This window comes from Erpetoichthys calabaricus, chromosome 14 (assembly GCF_900747795.2).
Source record: "Erpetoichthys calabaricus chromosome 14, fErpCal1.3, whole genome shotgun sequence".
NCBI lineage: Eukaryota > Metazoa > Chordata > Cladistia > Polypteriformes > Polypteridae > Erpetoichthys > Erpetoichthys calabaricus.
Genome location: NC_041407.2, coordinates 935,112 through 957,082, shown reverse-complemented (window position 1 = coordinate 957,082; position 21,971 = coordinate 935,112). Strand labels below are relative to the sequence as shown.

At 43.9% G+C, this 21,971-nt stretch overlaps 1 protein-coding gene across 3 annotated transcripts in view; it reads left to right on the top strand.

Moving 5' to 3' along the window:
- Positions 1-21,971, top strand: part of mbtd1 (mbt domain containing 1) — a 62,495-nt gene that overhangs the window by 11,958 nt on the left and 28,566 nt on the right. The window contains exons 1-8 of one of the 3 annotated variants that reach the window (XM_051918798.1): positions 1,067-1,235; positions 12,193-12,394; positions 12,633-12,766; positions 13,730-13,844; positions 14,205-14,287; positions 16,086-16,203; positions 21,153-21,287; positions 21,391-21,479. In XM_051918798.1, coding sequence (XP_051774758.1) covers positions 1,215-1,235; positions 12,193-12,394; positions 12,633-12,766; positions 13,730-13,844; positions 14,205-14,287; positions 16,086-16,203; positions 21,153-21,287; positions 21,391-21,479 — 897 coding nt within the window. In that variant the 5' untranslated portion in view covers positions 1,067-1,214. Of the gene's footprint in view, positions 1-1,066; positions 1,236-12,192; positions 12,395-12,632; positions 12,767-13,729; positions 13,845-14,204; positions 14,288-16,085; positions 16,204-21,152; positions 21,288-21,390; positions 21,480-21,971 lie in introns of those variants that run through there. The other 2 variants (XM_028818346.2, XM_051918799.1) reach the window with 2 other exon arrangements.

The following is a 21,971-nucleotide window of genomic DNA, read 5'->3' as shown; positions in this document are numbered from 1 at the left end:
TTTGTATAAAAAATCAGTAAAAAATAACCCTAGGTTACCGAGGTCCTCGGGTAATAAATACGTTAGCCTGTGCATCAAACCTGTTGTGAACTGCTGGTACTCCTTGTCATGTGTGCTGAGTGACAGGGGAGGTTATGTAGGATGTGCACAATTTATATTACATTTGCGGGGGTAGGGAGGTTGTAGGGTCATAAGGACCACCTTAGATGTGCATACGGACATATTGTTTTTTATAAATATGGGTTGCTTATGTGCTCTGAAATGACAGAACACACCGGCACACATGCATTAACTTACCAGTCCTCATCAGGCAAGAATGGGGGAAATGCAGGAATGGATTGACGGCGGCCCACTTCCTGCACCTCCTGGTGTAAAACCAATCCCATCCAAATAGACCTTCAAGTAAGACACAAAGATATTAAGAATCTGGTTTGGTACAAAACCTGTAGGCACTGCTGTCTTCCAGATCTGAACCTGAGGTCCACTGCTCTGAAGAATCATTACGCTGCCTCCTGTTGGTCATCCTACAAGATCACCGGGGGCACCTTGCTGCCAACCTCATTTCTCGCATTCCTTCACTTATGTTGAGGTTGCGGACCTTCATCTATTCCATGCAAGGATTACACAATATGTTTCGAATTGTATGGTTTCAAAACAGAATAATTAATTATTTTCAAAAGCTGATCGAAGTATTATGAAGTGGCACTTTAAATTATTTGTCACTCAAGTAAACATACACTTTATATAAAAACAACAGAATAAAGCGCACTGGCGACTTGACCCTAATGATTATCTGTATTATTATAATAATAATAAATACTTGACCATTGCCTGTAAGCTGACGGGCATTCTCTCGATCAAATTCGTACTAATCGCCGCTCCACGAACGTACGCAACACGACGAGCCCGTCCACTGGCCGTTGTTTCCACTCGGTTACAATTGTTACTCCACCGAGTACGGCAGCCGCCGGGGGCCAAATCATTTCTCAGAGGCTAGTGACGGATGAGTCACGGCGCTCCCAGCCAATCAGCGCTTGGAGGAGGCGGGCAATGCGCCTGCGCACTGTAAATATGTTAATTTTGTTGATACTCTGCAGGAGTGAATTTTTTTTTTTTTGCTTTTACTTTGCTTTTTTAGTTCTGTTTTTCTCGGCTGTGGGAATTGAGATTCGCCCGGGCGAATACAAAAACTCGGGCCGCTGGATGAGGGGCTGATGGAAAACGCACGGGATTTGGTAAGCCTAAAGGTCGGCAGTTTGAAATTTGGCTGGAGAGCCGAGGCTGCTGCTGCTGCTGGTTCTTCTTCTTCTCTTCTTTCCTTTGTTGTGATTGTCAGCCTGCTGCAACACAGGGGCAGCCGCGGAAAGGCCTGCGCCTGACGTGCGTGCAAGGGCTTTTAAACTGGGGGTCCCGAGCGAGGAGTTCCAGCCGGGCTGCTTTGGGAGCTTCGAGGCGGCCCCGTTGATTTGGTTATCACCCCCACCCCCCCGCTTTGGTCTGCATGTATAGTGGGGCTTCCAGCTGGAGAGTAGTCCGTGGTGGAGAGCTCAGAGCTCCTGCACTGCTTCCTCGGTTCTCAAAAGATCACCAAGCTTTATGTTTTGTGTTTTCAAGTTTATGATCCCGCCGCTCCAAGCCCCCCCCAATCCTCCCCCCGATGGGGGCCAGTGTCGCTTTTTAAAGGCTGTCTGTACAGGGGACGGAGCTTATTAGGACGTGCACCTTCTGCGTCCAAAGAAGGTACTGGTATGCTGTACTAGAAAGTACCCAAATAGTGAAGTCCAAACTGTCTTTGTGTTGTAACGATTTATGGAACATTCATCGTCCGCTAAAAAGCGTTACTTCTACGGCACGATGTAAGGAAGTTACATTTGGTGCAGCAACAGGTTTAGCGCTTGTGCACCTGTGGCCGTCAACTTTCTGTCACAACTGCTCGGCTCCCAAGGTCGAGGTGCGTGAAGCGGAGAACTAAGAAGGGGCTTCGCTCAGCCACGCACTTTACATTGGGATGGTGTTTGCTGGGAAAGGCGCTACATAAAAACGGACCGAGAAGCTTCGGTGCTGCTCCTCTGTTGCACCACCTGTGCGATGCTTACACGCTGTTAGATAGATAGATACTTTATTAATCCCAGGGGGAAACTCACTGTTAGAACGACACAAGCGGTGGGGATTCGCAGTTTTTATATGGCGCCTTTCTGTCGGGCTCGGCGTCTCCGGGTGCAGGGCTGTGGTACAAGTGTGTGTTTTTCGTTCAATGATTTGCTCCCAGCCACAGACTGAGCCAGATATCCGAACCATTTGGTCAACCCACTGCAATGTAATGATGGGACATTTAGCTCAAGTAAGTCTTATAAATAGTGCAAGAAAAGATTTTATGTCGCCAAGGAATATCTGGTACACTCCTGTCATTCTCTAACCCGCCTAGTGACGTGTGTCCATGTAAACCACTCATTGACGCAAGTGTGCAGACCCTTTGCTTGGGCTCAGGTGCATCCTCTTCTATTGATTATCGCTGAGATGTTGCGAGTCCACCTGTGGCCATTTCAGGTGATTGGACATATTGGGAAAGGCACACACACCCATCTATAGAAGGTCCACAGCTGAGCAGCAACTAAGCCATGAGGACAAAGGAACTGCCTGCACTGCTTAGGGACGGATGGGATTGTGTCGAGACCTGAGGAACGCTACAGCAGTGAAGATCCCCAAGAGCACATGTCAATAATTCTTAAATTCCTAGAGCTGCCTACCTGATCAAACTGAGCAATCATTTGGGAAAGGACCTTGGTTTAAAAAAAAAAAAAAAAAAAAAGTGACCAAGAACCCAATGGTCATTCTAGATGCGATCCAGAGAACCTGTGTGGAGACGGGAGAAACTTCCAGAGGGACAATCACCACTATGGCAGTCCTTCAGACCAAAGCCTGTCCTCAGTAAAAGACACAAAGAAGCTGCTTGGGATTTGCAGAAAGGCACCTAAAAGCCACACTTCTAAGCATGACATTTGGAGGCAGCCAGGCACTGTTCAACACCAGGCAATACCATTCCAATGGTGAAGTATGGTGGTGGTACATCAGGGGCTGGGAGACTAGACAGCTTCAAGGGAAAGCTGAGCAGAGCAAAGTCCAGAGATATCCATAATGAAAAGCTGCTTTACTGCACTCTGGACCTCAGGACTGGGCCAAAGGTTCACAAAGCAAAGACAATACAGAAGTGGCCTGGGGAGAACTCTGGGAATGTCCTTGATTGGCCCACCCTGAGCTTGGACTTGAACCACATTGACCATCTCTGAACAAAGCCTGGCAGAGCTTGAGAGGATCTGCATGAAGAATGGCAGAAAATCCCCAAAGTCAGGAGAGCAAAGCTTGTCATGTCAGCTCAAGAAGACTCCCAAGGATGGAGTTGCTGCTAAAGAGGCTTCAACAAAGGACCGAGTAGAGGGTCTGAATCCTTGTGTCAATGTGATTGATAGTTTAGTTTTTTATTTTTAGTAACATTTGTAAAAATGTCTTAAATCCTGCTTTTGCTTTGTTGTTCTCTGCTATTCAGCATTGATAATGAGGAGGGAAAAATAAGTTTCACATTATTCTAACACAGCAACATAAGAAAGTGTGACAAAAGTGACGGGAGCTGAAGACTTTCTGAAGGGCACAGCTCATACAGTAAGTTCTTAAGTGTGGATGTAGATGTGTGCTCATGTATTATACACACGATGTTACAATTCTGTCAATGTACACACAGTGGTGCCTCGGTTTGCCAGCATAATTCGTTCCAGAAACGTGCTTGTAATCCAAAGCACCCGTATAGCAAAGCGAATTTCCCCATAAGAAATAATGGAAACTCAGATGATTCGTTCCATCCATCCATTATCCAACCCACTATATCCTAACTACAGGGTCACGGGGGTCTGCTGGAGCCAACACAGGGCGCAAGGCAGGAAACAAACCCCGGGCAGGGCGCCAGCCCACCACAGGGCACACCAAGCACACACTAGGCCAGAGTTTCTCAACTTTTAAGTATTTGCGACCCGAGTTTTCATAACACTTTTAATCGCGCCCCCTAACGTTTTTTTGAAACCCTAATAAAATTTACTCCTGTATTTTTTGCTGCCGATACACAGTTACATGTTTAAAATTTCCTTATGACTAGCAAAATTATGCCACATATGGCAACATTCGCGCCCCTTTTTTGTTACTTCGGGGGGCACATCCCACAGTTTGACAACCACTGCACTAGGGACAATTTCGAATCGCCAATGCACCTAACCTGCATGTCTTTGGACTGTGGGAGGAAACTGATATGTTCCACAACCCAAAATTATTGATATAAAATGATTAATACAAAATATAAAGTAAAATACATAAAACAAACTAACCTGCACTTCACCTTTGAAAAGAATTGTGGCTGGTGTGAGGGAGACGAGGGAGGAGAGGAGGAAGAGGAGTGTTATTGAGTAGGACGACTTTCACTGTAAGTAACGGAATAATAATAATAAATAATAATTCATTACATTTATATAGCGCTTTTCTCAGTACTCAAAGCGCTATCCACACAGGGAGGAACCGGGAAGCGAACCCACAATCTTCCACAGTCTCCTTACTGCAAAGCAGCAGCACCACCACTGCGCCACCTGTGATCCCTTCTATCTTTTGACTCGCTGGGATCTTTTTCTTTTATTTTTGGGACTTTAACAAGGAGCCGATCCAATGACGCTTGCTTTTGCCTCCTTTTGAGGACTTTACGGAAATGTGACATTGCATTGTCGTTAAACAGCCTTATTTGGGTGGTGCTTCTCAACAGGTTGCAGTGTAGTTACTAAAGAACAGTCACTACACTTGGACACAAAATAAAAAAAATGCTTTACGCACACACACACACACACACACACACACACACGCGTGGTCACAATGCTACAGTAAGCAGTATCTGTTCGTATGGATGTTGACTATATGAGTGAGGCACGCCAACTGAGAGCAAGCATGGGAGACGATTACCCACAATCCCGCAGTGAGAGAGAGAACCACCATCGGCTCAGTTGTGATCACCTGACACTTGGCAGACAAAGCGTATACCTACTACTCATATTGCAAGAAATCGCTCGTTTATCAAGTTAAAGTTTATTTCATCTTGCAAAACACTTGCAGACCAAGTCAGACGCAATCCAAGGTTTGACTGTATATATAGATAGGGCGGCCCATGTTTATGTGTGGGACGTTTCACAGGCTGTAGCATTTAAACTGCTGTGCGAAAAAGTATGGAACATGGCATCACTGAGAATGGGCGTAACGATGCACTGGAGCGCTTCTTAAGGTTTATGTTCCATTACTTTACTGGGTAATAACACTGGTAGTTTCCTGGCAGTAACGCCTTTTCAATCATACACATAAATATGGGCCACCCTGTATGTATACAGTATATATTTCTATAAATACACTTTTTTTTTTTCAGACTAATTGTTTAAGTTGTGATGGGCGTGTAACCAGTCTGAAGAGCCTCCCAGAAATGGAGGAAACTTGAAAGGCAGGTTTCTAATTGCTTGTGTGCCTTGTTGATGAGACTCAGCCGCCTGCGTTGCTCCGGGAGTTAAGACCGGATTGCCTCCACTTTTCAGAAAGTCGCCGGCGTCTCGGTTTACATTTGAGCTCATGCGCGTTTCTGCGTTTTTGTTTCTTCTTCTTCTTCTTCTTGTATGTTTGTGTTTTTTGTCCTTTTTTCTTTGTCATACCGAATGTGCATAAGCTGAGGGTTGGGTTACTGCCGGGTTGCCTTGCCCGTGATTGTGTGCCTTTTTATGTTCTAAGCTTTTGTGTGAGAGCCCTTGTCCCTTTCCATTGAACACTCCTTGCAGCAGGTTTCTGTGAAAGGTTTGCTGCTCATTGACAATGGTGTCCAGCCACTTCCAAGGTCTGGGGCTCCAGGAATCCACCATTAGATCTCACTTGGCCGCTGCTGGAGATCTTGTGATGCTCGGCACCCCAGTAGTAATTCGTAGGCCACTCCCCGGTTGGCCTGATTTTTTTTTTTCTCTCTCTTTTAGGGGGCACTGGTGTGTGCACTCTCATAGACAAAGCTTAGAAGCTCTCAATCATCTACAGATAATGATCATTCTCCACCATACTGTGTGAAAGCAAATCCACCAAAAACTCCAGAAATGTCATTAGCATTTATTCAAGGCCTGGTGATGCAGAGACGTTGCTTATTTCTTTCCCAGTTAGTGGCAGGAGGGTCTAGTGGTTGAAGTTGGGACAACACAAAAAACGTTTATATCATTTACATTTACATCATTTAGCAGACGCTCTTATCCAGAGCGACTTACAACAGTGTTTGTTAGTTTTTTTCGCATACCCCTTGGGGTCAGAGCGCAGGGTCAGCCATTGTACAGCGCCCCCTGGAGCAATTACAGGTTAAGGGCCTTGCTCAAGGGCCCAGCAGAGTAGGATCTCTTTTGGCACTGACGGGGATTCGAACCGGCAACCTTCGGGATAGCGCAGATCCTTAGCCTCAGAGCCACCACTCCGCCCCTTAGCATGAAAGAACAAACTGAAGCGACCACCTTAGAACTCATTATGAACTTCAAATATGTGATCAATAATTATAAGAAAGTTGCACTACAATGGAAGGCCCCTTTTCTGCCTTGGCTTCATCAGAGCATTGGGAGGTCACAAGCAGTCAGAGGTTTGCCTTTATAAATAAAACACTAAACCCGCAAATGTGTTCTGGTAGATACCCAGAATTTTCAGATTTAGCTTTATTTATTTATTTTTGTGTGTGTGTGGAATGTTAACTGCAGAGAAACCCAGCAGTGAAGTCTGTGGATGACACCTTCATCTCGTATATGTGAATGGACAGGAGATCCACTCTAAGTATGCAGGAAACCTCCAAACGCGACTCTAAGGACTGTCTTTATTAAATTACAGTGTCGGTGTAACAGCTCTGCACCATTCTCATCTTTTTAAGATTAATCATTTTAAAGCGATGTTCACAATTAGGTATGTCCAAGCAAACCTTTTCATTTTTGATGGGACCTTCTAAACATATTGCCATTTGTGGCTGTTTAACAGCACCCTGTCGGCAAATCGAGAGTTTCCCAGAAGGTCAAGTGAAAGAGCAAGCTGAAGTTTCTTGATGTGGATAATGAGACATGAACACATTACATAATTCACATGAATAACTAAGGGAAGACCCCATGAGTGTGCTGCAGCGGTCAGTGTGTGACTGTGAAAACAAAAGAGGAGCACCGCACTTACTGACTGGGTATAATGTCATTTTGATCTCCCAAGCTCCACGTGTCTTTTCTCTTCATGCCGTAAATGTTTACAGTTTCCTATCCGAAGCTCTCAAGTATAACATTCCACTGCACGCCGATTTCGTAACCTTGGCACGCAGAACTCGAGTGGTCCAGTCTTTCGTTCTGTGACGGGTGCTGCGTAACTTCCTAACGTGGTGCTTGTTCTCGTCGATCCGTGCGCAATTTGAGGAGTGACGTGTCCTGATTACCTGAACAGGGAAAACACGCAGGAAATGCGAAGGGGAATAATAAAATGCGATCGGGTGAAACGGACCAAAGGATACCAGATGAAATGTTGGGGTACTAGCTGGTCTACCCCACTTAACTGAGACGACGAAATGAACAAAAAAGGAACAGGCTCGCTGCACACAACAAAAGTCGGCTTTACGCAGCTCTGACTTCATTGACTGCTTGGCCAAAATGCGGCACCACCTTCCATAGTCTTTCTGTTTTTATGGCATCTACTGTAGGCCAGAAGGGGTGGGGCCAGCTCAGGGCACAGTGGGCGGGGCTAGCTGTTCTCCTTGGGTGTCTACATTTAGCGATGGCGCCCCCACATAAAACCTGATACCGCTCTTGTATCATTGCAGTGTCACCATGTTTGTCGTGGACTACACCAAGGTTAGCAAAGAAGGAGTCCAAGCGTGAATCCTCAGTGGCCTGATGCTCTTCATGGTTTTGTCTGTTTGACGTCTGGTGTCAACCAGCTGGATGGAGTCTGGTGTTCTGCAGTTACCAAGTCTCCACAACTTCTTCACGTTATTTCTTCCTCCCTACTAGCAGACCTTTTGAACTGCTAATCACTGATGACCAACAAAAAATAGCTTCCTTAATCTCGGCATCAGTTATTCATGGAAACAGATATCGAAATTCTTGATCATCTTTGTTCATCGCCTTCACAAAAAATTTTTCATCCGTTTCGTTTTCTTCATCCAGGTTTTATGTGAAGAGGAAGCAGAAATCCCTGCGTTGGGTCAGCAAGTGGTTTATGTGCTCCCCTTCTGTGCTCCTCGCAGATGAAACAACAGGACTTGGTGTACCCGAGCGGCAGTGCCACCAATTTTAGATCAGCGTGAATCTACCAGCTGTAGTCGCCAAGTACTGAGGGGAAAAACAGGCGATTGCCATAAAACGGTATGCGGTAGGACGTTGTGATAGCGAAAGGTAACTTTACTTTTATTTAGTAATCGGAAGGCTAAAATCCATCACATACACCTAAAAGTGCTCAGGAATCAAAGTCTTTGTTGGCCATTGTGGAGACATCGTCTGATTTTTAAACTCCTAACTCACGTAACGCACACACGTGGCATAGCATAACTGGAATATACGCGTTAAGCTAATACCGCATAGACTTTCTTGTACCGTCACAAACGTTCTGATCGCCTGAGCTTCACTTGGAACCTGCAGTGCTTACGGCGAGCTCCACTCTTCACTTACCTCTTTCCTCTCCTTTTAATTTATTTAACAGGCCACATGGGAGAAGCTCATTTGCAGGTTTGAAGGACTTAGTGCAGCTCTAGAGGCCTGGTTTGTAGTTAACGTACCAGTAAGTAGGTCATTAAAGAAAAGAGACATAAAGGCCCACAATACGTACAGCAAACAGCACCAGACCAAAAAGATGGCACGTTATTTACCGTGTGGAGCTACGAGGGGACCCCTTGTGAGTCCAGCTTGGTGTTTTCCGTTTCTGACTCAGGCTGTAGCCTAAGCGGATGACAGGGATGTCATTTTGCTGCACACCAATACCCAGTTTAAGCAGAATTTGGAAATTCGTAGTTAATTCTTAACAAACTGAAGATTCAGTACACCGTGGATCACTGAGCTTTTCTTGTACTTTTCTTTTTAAAGTCGCCTTCCTGGGGAAAAGCAATGAAGCCCCTTGAGCCGGGGTGGGCACAGTCGTTCCTGGAGGGCTGCAGGTTTTTATTCCAACCCAATTGCTTAATAAGAAGCCCTTATTGCTCAAGTGACACTTCTGCTTCATTTTTATTGTGTCACTCGTTAGCATTTTGAACCTTTATTGCTTATTTTAGGCTTAAATAGCTGTATTCTTATTAGCAATAAGATTCAAATGACAAAAGAAACCAGCAGTCCTCCATTTAGCTCGTTTCGTTTTTACACCTGTGTGTATTTATCATGTATTATTTGGTTAATTAAATCAATAATTCATAATTAAGCAACTGGGTTGGAACACAAACCTGCAACCACTGCGGCCCTCCAGGACTGACTTTGCCCACCCCTGCCCTTGAGGCAGGTCAGACAAGCTGGCGTAGTGGTGGTTAAGGCCTAAACCTCAGCCGCACACACGTGTCAAGTGCAACGAATGCCATGAAATACTCTGCTGCCCTTTTAAGCCATCCTGGGATGGGGACACTACCTGAAGGAAGTGCCAGTGGGAAAATAAATTAAAAAAAAAAAAAAAAACACAAAACAACGTAACAAGTTTGTCTCTGAGTGAGCCGTGCTGCCCACTTGTTTTAGATTGTGACGTGTTTGCTTCTGCTTGCGGAGTCTGACACATTCATTTATGATGAGGACCCCACAACAATGTGTTTATTTTTTTGAAATGCGGACATATTTGAACTACGCCATGTGCTGAAAATTCTACAGACGCACTTAAGGGGCATACACTGTAGCTTTCAAAGTATGTATTTAAAAGTGACTAGCGTTATGTAGTACTGTCATGTGTGAGAGAATAATATAGTTATCTAAGGACTCACGTAGTTACTTAGGGGAAGTTTCTTTCTTTATTTCACAGTATTTTCCAATTTATTTCTAACACATAAGTTATGGAAAAGCCCCCAACTCCACTTATTTTTGTGCCAGTGCACACAAGGCAGGTGTTTCTACGACAAATAGGCGCTCTTTGATAATCCCACAAATGACATACTGCTACTCAGGACTTGTTTAGGCCAGTAAGCTTAATGGGCATCACAGGAAAATTAATGGAAGGAATTATTAAGGAGAAGATTGAGCAACACCTGGCAAGGACAGGACAGTCAGCGTGGGCTCAGAAGAGGGAGGTCGTGTTTTACTAACAGACTGGAATTCTATGAGGAGGAACAAAAGGATACAAGCAGAGAGGAGCAGATGAGGTTATTGATAAGGTGCCACATGAGAGGGTGGGCATCAAACTAAAAGAAGTGGGAGTTCAGGGTGATGTTTTTAGATGGGTGCAGAATTGGCTCAGACTCAGGAAGCAGAGGGTGATGGTGCGAGGAACCTCATCAGAACTGGCCGATGTTAAGAGGTGTGTTCCGGTCCGTTCTAGGGCCGCTGCTATTATTAATATCTATGAGTGATTTAGATAGGAATATAAGGAACAAGCTGGTGAAGTTTGCAGATGATACCAAGATAGGTGGATTATCAGATAATTTGGAATCCGTTATATCTGTACAGAAGGACTTGGATAGCAGAAAGGCTTGGGCAGATTTGTGGACGATGAAATTTAATGTCAGTAAATGTAAAGAATGACACATAGCAGGGGCAGCCTTAGGCAAGTACAAACTGTGCACCCGCACAGGGCCACCAAATCCCAGGGGCCGCCACGCCAATATATATTGAATATAAAACAGAAAGAGAAAATAACAACACAGCTGATGGCAATGTGGCCGAAAAACATTGTGTTTCTTGTTAATTAGTACGCTGTATTTACTAATTTCACTAGAGTCGGAGCAGTAAGCTATATGTCGCATTATAACGTTCTGCCATAATGAGACTATCATGGGCCGCCACTTGGTTTTCAAGTTACGGACACGCGCATATAGAAGCGAGGCTAGTGCAAGTGGGTGAGTCGTCTTACAAGTTAATGTTTCACCTAGTTTTAATAAAGTGTTAGTGCAATAGTCATAGTGAATATCTGGTCGGATACGGGACACGAGACATTCGCATACCCATTCTAAGCAAAATGAAGAGATTTCGAGTACATAAATCTGGTTTTTAGAAACGAAAGAGAAAGGCGGACGTGGCCTAAGATACCATATTGACATTGGCGGGCGAAGGGGCCACCGATTCTTTCTCTGCCCAGGGCCGCCACGAGCCTAGGGCCAACCCTGCACATAGGAAGTAAAAATGTGAGGTTTGAATACACAAGGGGGGTCCGAAAATCAAGAGTCCACTATATAAGAAGAATAGGAGTCGTTGTGGAGTCTAAGCTGTTGACTATGAGACAGTGTTCAGAAGACATTAAGAAGGCTCACAGACTGTCAGGTTATATAGCGCCTTGATGTGTGGAGTACAAGTCACAGGAGGTTCTGCTCAGTCTTTATAACACACTGGTGGGGCCTCATCTGGAGTACTGGGTGCAGTTTGGGTCTCCATAAAGACATAGCAGCACAAGAGAAGGTCCAGAGAAGAGCAATGAGGCTGATTCAGAGACTACAGGGGTTGAATTATGAGGAAAGATTAAAAAAGCTGAGCCTTTAGGAGATGAAGAGGAGACCTGGCTGACGTGTTTAACATGATGAAGGGAATTAGTGCAGTGGATCGAGACGGTGACTTTAAAATGAGTTCATCAAGAACACGGGGACACAGTTGGAAACTTGTGAAGGGTAAATTTTGCACAAACATTAGGAAGTTTTTCTTTACACAAAGAACGACAGACAGTTGGAATAAGTGACCAAGTAGTGTGGTGGACAGGAGGACGTTGGGGACTTCCAAAAAGACATCAAGTGGAGTTTTGAAAGAAATAAGTGGATAGGGCCCTGCGGTGGGCTGGCGCCCGGCCCAGGGTTTGTTTCATCCCTTGCGCCGTGTGTTGGCTGGGTTTGGCTCCAGCAGACCTCCCTGACCCTGTATTAGGATATAGCGGGTTGGATGGATGAATAAGTGGATAGGACTGGCGAGCTTTGTTGGGCTGAATGGCCTGTCCTTGTCCAGAGTGTTCTAATGTTCATCTCTTTCTGTGCAGACTGAACACACACCTCGGTCAGAAAGGAAAAGAAGAGACTCCTTCGGGATGTTTGATGGCTACGACAGTTGCAGCGAGGACTCTAGCAGCAGTTCCAGCTCGGACGAGAGTGAAGAAGAAGTCGCGTCTCTGCCTGCAAGCTTGCCTATCATCAAGAATAATGGACAAGTTTACACGTACCCTGACGGCAAGGCAGGGATGGGTCAGTGCACTAAAGTGTTGAACGAAGGCAGACCTCCAGACTCCCTGCAGTAGTCCTAGTTTTATTTTATCTTAATGGTTAAACCCTTCAGCTAAATATGGGTGGTGAACCTTCTTTTAAATTACGGCCTGTTTTAAGTGCTGCTCTTTGAATACACTTGCTTGTAGCGTAGTTTAGAATTACTTTGTCGTCCTCCCATTTCCCTTATAATTTACATTTGTTTGCTCTTTATTAACAGCTACCTGTGAAATGTGTGGGATGGTTGGTGTAAGAGATGCGTTTTACTCAAAAACAAAGCGTTTCTGCAGTGTTTCGTGTTCAAGAAGTTATTCATCGAATTCAAAGAAAGCCAGCATTCTGGCCAGACTCCAGGTAAACGCTGAATTCAGAACTGTGGCCGATCGTCCCGTTCTTCCATGAGAACCCTGAATACAATGAGGACTGATTGTGAGGTCCTGTATGTTAGGTAGAATACCTTTGAGGGGGGCTAGGTGGTCTCGTGGCCTCAGGACCCCTGCAGATTTTATTTTTTTTCTCTAGCCATCTGGAGTTTTTTTTTGTTTTTTCTGTCCTCCCTGGACATCAGACCTTACTTATATTCTGCGTTAATTAGTGTTCCCTAATTCTATTTTCTTATTTATTTTGTCTTTTTTCTTCATCATGTAAAGCACTTGTATGAAAATGTGCGACAGAAATAAATGTTATTGTTGTCTGCACGTGTCACTAAAAACGTCCTGGCCAGGGTAACTGACATTTTCAAGTGTTCCCTTCTGGTTGACTATGTGCTTTAAGGACGCCCCATTATCTTAGTCTCAGTTTATAAAGTGTAAAAATGAGCTTTCAGTTTCATAACATGAAGTACAGTAAGTCAAGAAGTGCAGGACAGCCATAGCAGTATTTGTGCTCAAGGTCTGTTTTGTGTTCCTCCTTTAAATCTCGTATGTGTTTGTGTGTAGTTTTTCCTGCCCCTCTTGGTGGTAATAAACCAAAAACAGAATAATAGGTCTTGAACTTTATTCTGCCATTAAAGCCTTTGTTTGCTTTCGTCTACTGTTTTGATTTTTGTAGGCATCACTTGAGATTCCAAAACTAACTCCCCAATAATTTCTTGATATTCAGGGAGGGTGGTCCAGTCCGGTTGAACAAGATTACAAAACTGGCAGAGAGTTGGGTTTAATTATTAAAAGCGGGCCTGGATCTAGCAGTAATGCCCCACAGCACCTCTGCCTTTACAGATTTGTTAAGGGGTCCAATAGGCCTCCCCTCATTCTGATGCATCGTCAAGGGGGCGCACTTCCTCTTCTGCTTTCTAAAGATGCGGCTTTACATTTGCAGGGCAAACCTCCAACAAAAAAAGCAAAAGTTTTACAGAAGCAACCTCTCGTAGCAAAACTGGCAGCATATGCTCAGTATCAAGCGAGTCAACAGAATCAAGCAAAGGCAAAAACAGGTAATGTGTGTCTGTGTGTGTGTCCATTTATTAATTTATCTGTCTGCCTGTCAAGTGTCATGTTAGTAAAATCAGTGATGGCTTTATCCTGGACCTGTCTGCTATTAGTAACCCCAAAATCATCATTTCGTCTTTATTTGGAAAGGTAAATGTTGCATTTTATATGACGGTAGTAAGTCCTGTGGCTTGAATTGTGTTCCAGGCGTTTGTAGGCCTACAGGTTTACCGTCCTTTGATTCTTCAAAATGCACAATCCAATGACTTCATCACTAAGTTGCATTTCGTATTGTGCTGTGAATCAGGAAAGAAGAGAAAGTTGGTGTCACAATACAAATGGTGTTTGCCTCTTTTTGCTTACAGTTGTACCTGTTGAAGGCTTTGACTGGGGGCGTTATATTAATAGCAATAACTTTGTTGGAGCACCAGTTACCTGCTTTAAACATGTAAGTGCTTGTTTATTTTTTATAAATATTGTTTCTATAGCAAACGTTAGCATGTTGCTTCCGGAAATGAAAAAGACAACTACAAGTACTGTAGGTCATTGTTCCTGATCCCTAAGAATCCACTTTCACCAATCAATTGGTGTTTTTGGTTCCAGACGTTGACAGTTGGCAGATACCTGCCGATGGCATTGTGTTTCAGGAATGTCCCGCCGTCCCCTCTTGATACACATTTATGATGGAATCAGGCAGCCAGATTTCTGCAGTCTGTCCCAGGCCCCCAAATGCTAGTCTTGTCCACATGGAAAAAGCCTCCTAGTCGGGACAGTTCTGAACTCTGAGGACAAATAATGGACGTCAAACCTGAAACATTTGTTTTATTGTCATAGGAACAGAAAGATCATAAACACATCAAGGTGTCCAGTAAAGAGCAGGACCGCTTTATTTTTCGTTTATACATTGGCACCTCTATACTGCCATGACCAGAGTCTCCCACTGGGTGCAAGAGCACTACTTGGGTAGCAATGCATTCTTCTTTGGGCTGCTCTATAGGCTTCTTTTCTTTTTTTAAACTGAAATGAATTGCTCAGTAATGCATTTCAGCTTTGACTTAGTCCACCGACTATAGAAATATGCCCTGTGATGGATGGACTGGCATCTAGTCCAGGGTTTGTTCCTGCCTTTTCGCCCTGTGCTACCTGGGATAGGCTCTCTGGCTCCTGACCGTGACCCTGGTCTGGATTAAGTGGGCTAGAAAATGACACGACATGACGTCACTGTAGACATACAAGTCACAGTGCTCAGTATCACCTAACTGGAATTTCATTTGGACATATCAGACAATCATCCATCCATTATCCAGTCCGCTATTTCCTAACTACAGGGTCATAGGGGTGTGCTGGAGCCAATCCCAGCCAACACAGGGTGCAAGGCAGGAAACAAACACCGGGCAGGGCGCCAGCCCACCGCGTCAGACAACAATAGTTTTGAGAATTGGAAATAGAAGAGCCAAATGCATCAAGTCAGATACGCTTTGCATGGACCTCCATTACCTGTTTTATGTGTGGAAGTTCCAATCCAGGGCGGCACGGTGGCGCAGTGCTAGCGCTGCTGCCTCGCAGTTAGGAGACCTGGGTTCGCTTCCCAGGTCCTCCCTGCGTGGAGTTTGCATGTTCTCCCCGTGTCTGCGTGGGTTTCCTCCCACAGTCCAAAGACATTCAGGTTAGGTGGATTGGCGATTCTAAATTGGCCCTAGTGTGTGCTTGGTGTGTGCTTGGTGTGTTTGTGTGTGTCCTGCGATGGGTTGGCACACTGCCCGGGATTGGTTCCTGCCTTGTGCCCTGTGTTGGCTGGGATTGGCTCCAGCAGACCCCCGTGACCCTGTGTTCGGATTCAGCAGGTTGGAAAATGGATGGATGGATGTTCCAATCCATTCTTTCTGCTCTTCTAAAATGTCTTCCAAAAAGTTTATAAATGAAACAGAGGTGACATCTTTGTGTTCTTCTCTGTCCTTTATGTTGCTTTTTAAATGACTTTGTTATTCTTTCTGGGACTGCTGTTTGATCTAATTTTCCTTACATCCTGAGTGTTTCGTGAATGAATGTGTGGCTCCCATGATAATTGTCTTGGCTGGTCCTTTGTAAGTAACAAACCGCTGACATCCATCTGTTAAATAACTTCCTTGTCCAGTTCTGTGTTGTGAGGGGAATATAAGCAGATAGCTAAAACTGCGTGTTTCTGATTTATGTGGACGTTGTTTCTTTTTTGTTGGTCACGGTTTAAATGTTGTATTTTTCAACAGGTACCCATATCAAAATGCTGGGGAGACATCGCAGAGGGTGTAAGAGTAGAAGTTCTAAATACAGACAATAACCTGCCTACCAAGGTGTACTGGATAGCTGGGATTGTCAAATTGTCAGGTAAGCGACCCCACTGGCTTTGCACTAAGTACCTGCTGGTGTCCTTTGAGGCAGAGACCCCCGAACTGCTGCTTTGTCTGGTGCCACTTCACCAACTTGGGAAGGCTGAGTAGCCCCTCACACTATTTTATTGATATTTGAGAGCCCAAAAACAGGCAGAAACAGAATAATCAATTAAAGCAGTGCTCCCCAACCTTTTGTTGGCCAGTGCCCCACCTAGGCCTCTCTAAAAGCGTGATGTCCCCCACTGTACCTTACATATGCCTTATTTTTATTACCTGTTCAAAAAGTGAACTCCTACTCACGTGGAGGAAGGAAGCCCATAATGTCATTAATTTGGTCTAAACAAGCGTCCAAAGAACATGGAAACAAAAGAGGGAGAGGAGAGTTGAAGTGCCGACAAAGAAATCACTAAGGAATTGTTAAAAAAAATAAATAAATAATATGAAAATACAGTTTTGAAAACATATAATAAGAGACATGATATTCATAAGTAGAAAATAACTTTAATGACAGCTTTTTCTGTAATATTTTGATCATTTTATATTTTTGTTCTATTGCAAACTTTTATAATCATTGTTACAACTCATATTATTTTAATGGTAAAAACGATTTCTAAGTAGAAAAATCCAAGCTGGTTATAAAATCATAAATTAAAGGGTTCTTCACCATCCCTAAAATGTTTATATAAATATCTAAATGTCTCTGTAAAAAAAAATATTTTTTTCTATCATCATTTTTCATTTTAGAAATTGTTTAATGTACCTGAATTCTCGAATTGCGCCCCACGTTGGGAATCACCGGGTTAAATATCTTTACAGCGTCAGGTCTTTGGCCTTGGCAGTTTGCACACGGTAAAGCTGTCGTGCCTCTTATGTTGGTCTTTGCCCAATTCCGCATGTTCTCCATTGAAATCGCTACATGTTAGTAGCTGTTCTGTAATTATTGCAATGCTGGTATTTTATTAATCTATTTGTACAGCATATATGGCGTACTGCATGCTGTAATGCCAATATTTCATTGCTTTTGTATAATTTGCCCTGCCCGTAACTGTGCTACTTGTCAGAAGGCAGATAGCCGACATGGTAACACGCTGTCACCACACAAGGAGACTAATTGAAATGCGAAAGAGCAAAGGTAGATTGGGGACCAAACACACAATATGGCGAGAAAAAGGAAATGCGTCCCCTTAGACCTCATTTGGTTTTCACCGTAGAGGAACAACAAACCCCTCCTTCCAAGCTGGCCTGGTCCATAACACCTCCTGGACTGTCGGTCTAGCATTTAAATCTACGTGTAGAAGTATCCGCTAATTCACAGGAGTGAACCTGGCATTAATTGTAGCACGACTGCTTTCAGCTGAAGGAAGGTTGTGGCCTCCAGAAAACTGAGATTGGCTTATGTTATATGTACAGTAGAAGACCAAAAATCTGTGATGTCAAGTACATGACTTTCAACAACAGCAGCAACATTTAGTTCTAGAGCACATTTTCATACAAATGATGGAGCTCAAAGTGCTTTACAAGATGAAGAGAGAAAAATGTACAAATTAGGCAGTGCTAATTAACAAAGAATTAAATAAGGTCCAATGGCCAGGAGGACAGAAAAACAAAAAAGATCTGCAGGAGACCACCCAGCCAGCCCCCACTGAGCATTCTACCTAACATCAGTGGTCTCAATCAGTCCTCATGGTTTTCAGGCTTCACGTGGAAGAATTAGACAGTGATGCTGCGATTTCAGCAGTAAGTTATTGTAGGCCAATATTTTGTTATGCATAATCAAATGCAAGAACGTGTTAGGCCAGTTTCCACATGTGTGCTCATGTCTGCAGAATAAAATGGCCTGTGGCAGTGTTGGTCACGTGTAATGAGCACCTAGCCTTTGTCAAAGATGGTAATCGCGCATCATTTCAGCTAGATGGAGTGAAGGTCTGCTTGTGTAACCTGTTTTGTGTAAAAGTTTAAGCACCAAACGTTGTTGTATGAAGCGTTTCCCATGTGTGGATACGTTAACCCCACTCCCCAAAGTCCACCTAACTGAGGCACTTCATTTCTGTTTAGGTTAGGCTACAATAGCTCTGTGAGGTTCAGGTTGGGCCTTTCACTCTCTCGAGGTCTGCATTTTCAGTTCTGATGCCATTGTCAGACATATCTGGGTCCTAACATAGGGAAGTGGCCTCAGATCATCTGTTCGGAGCGTAATTCTCAATGAGTCTTGTGAGACACTGCATCTTTGCTTCACAAACTTAACCTGTCAGGCGTTGTTATTTTTGAACAACTGAGCTTGACTTGAGCTTCTTTGAAAGAAACCGATTTGAAAGATTCTGTAGATGTTGGGCTCATCGGTTTTGGCAACTACCGTAGCAGACATAATGACAGCGGATGCCTGTGATTTAACTTTTTTGAAACACATTTTTCACTAGCAGGTCCTTTTTTTTTTTTTTTAATAACCAGAGGTGCTAACCCTAGCTTAGTCCATATTTCATTTTGTTATTTACAAAAGCCAGCAGAATGTTGATAAAAATCTGCTGTACATGTGACAAAGTTTAAGATAAACCCTCACTGATTATTGTCGCCACATTTTCAGAAGTCTTTGTGCTGCCAGTAAATGCTTTTGTCATTCGTTAGAAATAAAACTAAGCAATCAAGTGCAGGCCAAAAGTGGCCGCGTATACTCTATGAACGTTTCTTCTGTCAGTGACGTGTTTGCTTACTTGGCCCATTTCGTGCTGTAATGTGTCTCGACTCACGACACTCGTCCAACCTACATAGGTGCCCTCATACTAGAACATGAGCTGAGGTTCTCATGAAGGAGGTTGGAGCAAAATACCAGCAAACCCATTCTGTAGACCGACAGCCGTCAAGAGTGTTCCTCATTTCTAGTGATCTGCCTTAATAGCAGACCTTCGCTCACCCTCGTGTTGTTTGGTGGACTCTGCGAGACAAGGGTCTCCCCAACCCCACAAACATCGTGGAGATCTGTTGATCTAGAAATGACGCGTCGCTTGTCATTCTCATTTTCGTATACATTTGGAATCACTTGTGTATAATCGACAGGTTACTATTCTGTGCTGTGAGGCTTTTGATCCTCATTGCCCTCTTAAGTCTGATGGCAGATCTATTCGGGTTTTCATGTCCAAAGTGAGACTTTTCTTTGTGAGGGCTTAGACCTTTGGGCAGGCAGTGTGGTATAGCGGTTCAGGCTTTGCAGTTCAAAAATCCCACTGCTGACACCACTGTGTCACCCTGAGCAAGTCACTTGACCTGCCTGTGCTCCGATTGGATAACCAAAAAAAATGAAAGTAATCGTATCATAAATGTCGTAAGTCACTTTGGACAAACATGTCGGTCAAATCGGTACTTTTTTTTTTTTTTTTGGTATTTTTTTACAAGGTTTGTTGATTGCGTGAAGTCCTTTTTAGTGCCTCCAACTTCGAGGAGGTCTTATGGCCTGCGTGTTTTAAAGTTTTCATTTACTTGTACTTGCTATGGAGAACTGAACAAGGTGAAATACTTTGGTCTTTCTTGGGCCTTCTCTAAGGTGTCTTTCAGATATCGTTTGACAGCACATGAGCCGTCTGCTATAAATTACACATCACAGCAGTTTGTCGTCTTCATATTGTAGATTATCGGCTTTAGGGAAACACAAATTATTTTATTTAGCACGAGTCAAAGGTACAAGATTTGTGTCTAAATGTCTACATTCAGTGCTCCGATGGTCTAAGTGACACCCAGGGTCATGTGGCCAGGCCCGACTGGTTTGTGGGTTACAGTCGCTGCTGTGCCGTGCCTACTGGAGGGAGATATTTGTCGATTTTGATTTGGCTGTAATTATCTGGAGCAGCAGTGCAAGTCTTTGTTGTGAACCTTTTTTGTCTTCTCTCATTTGAGAAGTGCGACTCCATTGACCGTACCTGCTCTTAGGACTCACTAAGTGAGGTTCAAATATATCTTAGTATTGCAAAACATCTTTGTTTTCCTCCCATGTCCCCAAAGGATGCAAGTCCGTTGACATTTCCAAGTTCCCCGCTGTCACAGAGTGAGTGTGGAGGTGAGTGGGCTTTGTAGTAGACCGGTGCCCCGTTCAGGATGGTGCTCCTACCCAGCTACCAGTATTGGATTGGATTAGCAGCTTTAAGGACATTATATCGTGTAATAAGATGTTATGTTGGTGTACTCTTCTATTAAAATTCATCAGTGCGGTGAAGATTACATTTCCATTGAAAAATCTAAGTATCAGTGCCGTTCTCTCCAGTTTCGCGTCTTCCTTGCCTTCTCATCATGGTTCAAAAAGCTGCACGTACGTCGTCTCATTCACATGCTCTCCTTTCCTATTTTAGACCCCACTTCTACCTTCTGATTCTAAGCTTTTCTTGTGACTTCTTCTTATGGTGCCCTAAGGACAAGAACCTCCTTTCCACCTAGCAAACCCACTTAATGGCCAGGCCATAAGAAAATCCTGCAGTGCTGTCTGTTGACCATTAACAGGCCCACAGGTCCACACACACACACCCTGTCTGGGTGCCCACGATGTGCCTAATGGAGTACAGGAATGGGCAGTGTGACCAAGAGGAGTGCAGGGTCCCTCTCTACTGTTCACGGAGGTCAGTCACGTTTGTGAAGCGCTTCCCGAACACTCTTGGCCTCCTTCAGTGATCTCTGCATGTTCTCCACTGCACTCACACCGCACTCGCTGGACATGGCCTGCAGCTTTGTGTAGGCCCCTCACCATATTGTCTGCCTCCTTTACTCTGCCCCATTGGACACAGCAGCCCGCTCTCTTTGTCTGATTTAACCCATTTTTAAAATTTGGTGTACCATGTTTTCAAATATTTACTTGGGAAAGATGAAGGGTCGTACAGTAAGTAAAGTTCTTCAGGAATGTTCGTATTTTCTTGGACACAGATGGGTTGACGTTCTCTCTCCTTTTGTTTTGTGTATGTGTTGAAGGTTTTAAGGCATTACTTCGATATGAAGGCTTTGACAATGATGGCAGTCATGACTTCTGGTGCAACCTCTGTGACTCTGATGTTCATCCGGTTGGATGGTGTGCGACCAGCGGGAAGCCACTTGTTCCTCCAAGATGTAAGAACAAAAAACAACTTAAATATTACATATTTTAATATGTGCACTGTGAAATTATTTGTGTAATTTAATGTTGTTGGTTGATTTTTTTTTTTTTAAACAGCTATTCAACATAAGTACTCAAACTGGAAAGCATTTCTTGTGAAGAGATTAACTGGTGCCAAAACTCTTCCTCCAGATTTTGCTTCAAAGGTTTGTTGATTCCAGGAAGCCATTTTTTTTTTTTAGAATGTGCTGGTTAGAGGAAGTCTTGTGTGTTTTTAAAGTTTTAATTTACTGGTACACAGACCGCAGTAAGGTAAAATATTTGAGACTTGCCTCGTGTATCCTTTAGATAGCATTTGAGAGTCCGCAAGTCGTCTGCTATAAATTACATGTTAGGATGGTTGGTCTTGTTCATATTGTAGAGTACCGGCTTTAGATAAACATCTGTTATTTTAGCAGTGAAAGGTCTGGGCTACGGTTGTGCCTGTGGTACCAATCAACCGGGCACACGTTTAACTGGGACACGGCACAAGTAAGATTCAGAGTGCCCGAGAGCTGCCTGAATCGTGGCTGTCAAACGCCATTAACAGACACTTGGACATGAACCTGGCATATGCAGGCTTGTAAAGAAGAACATCCACTTAATAAAAAAGACTTTAAGACCTACACCCTCTGAACCCCCCTTACTAAACACACTGC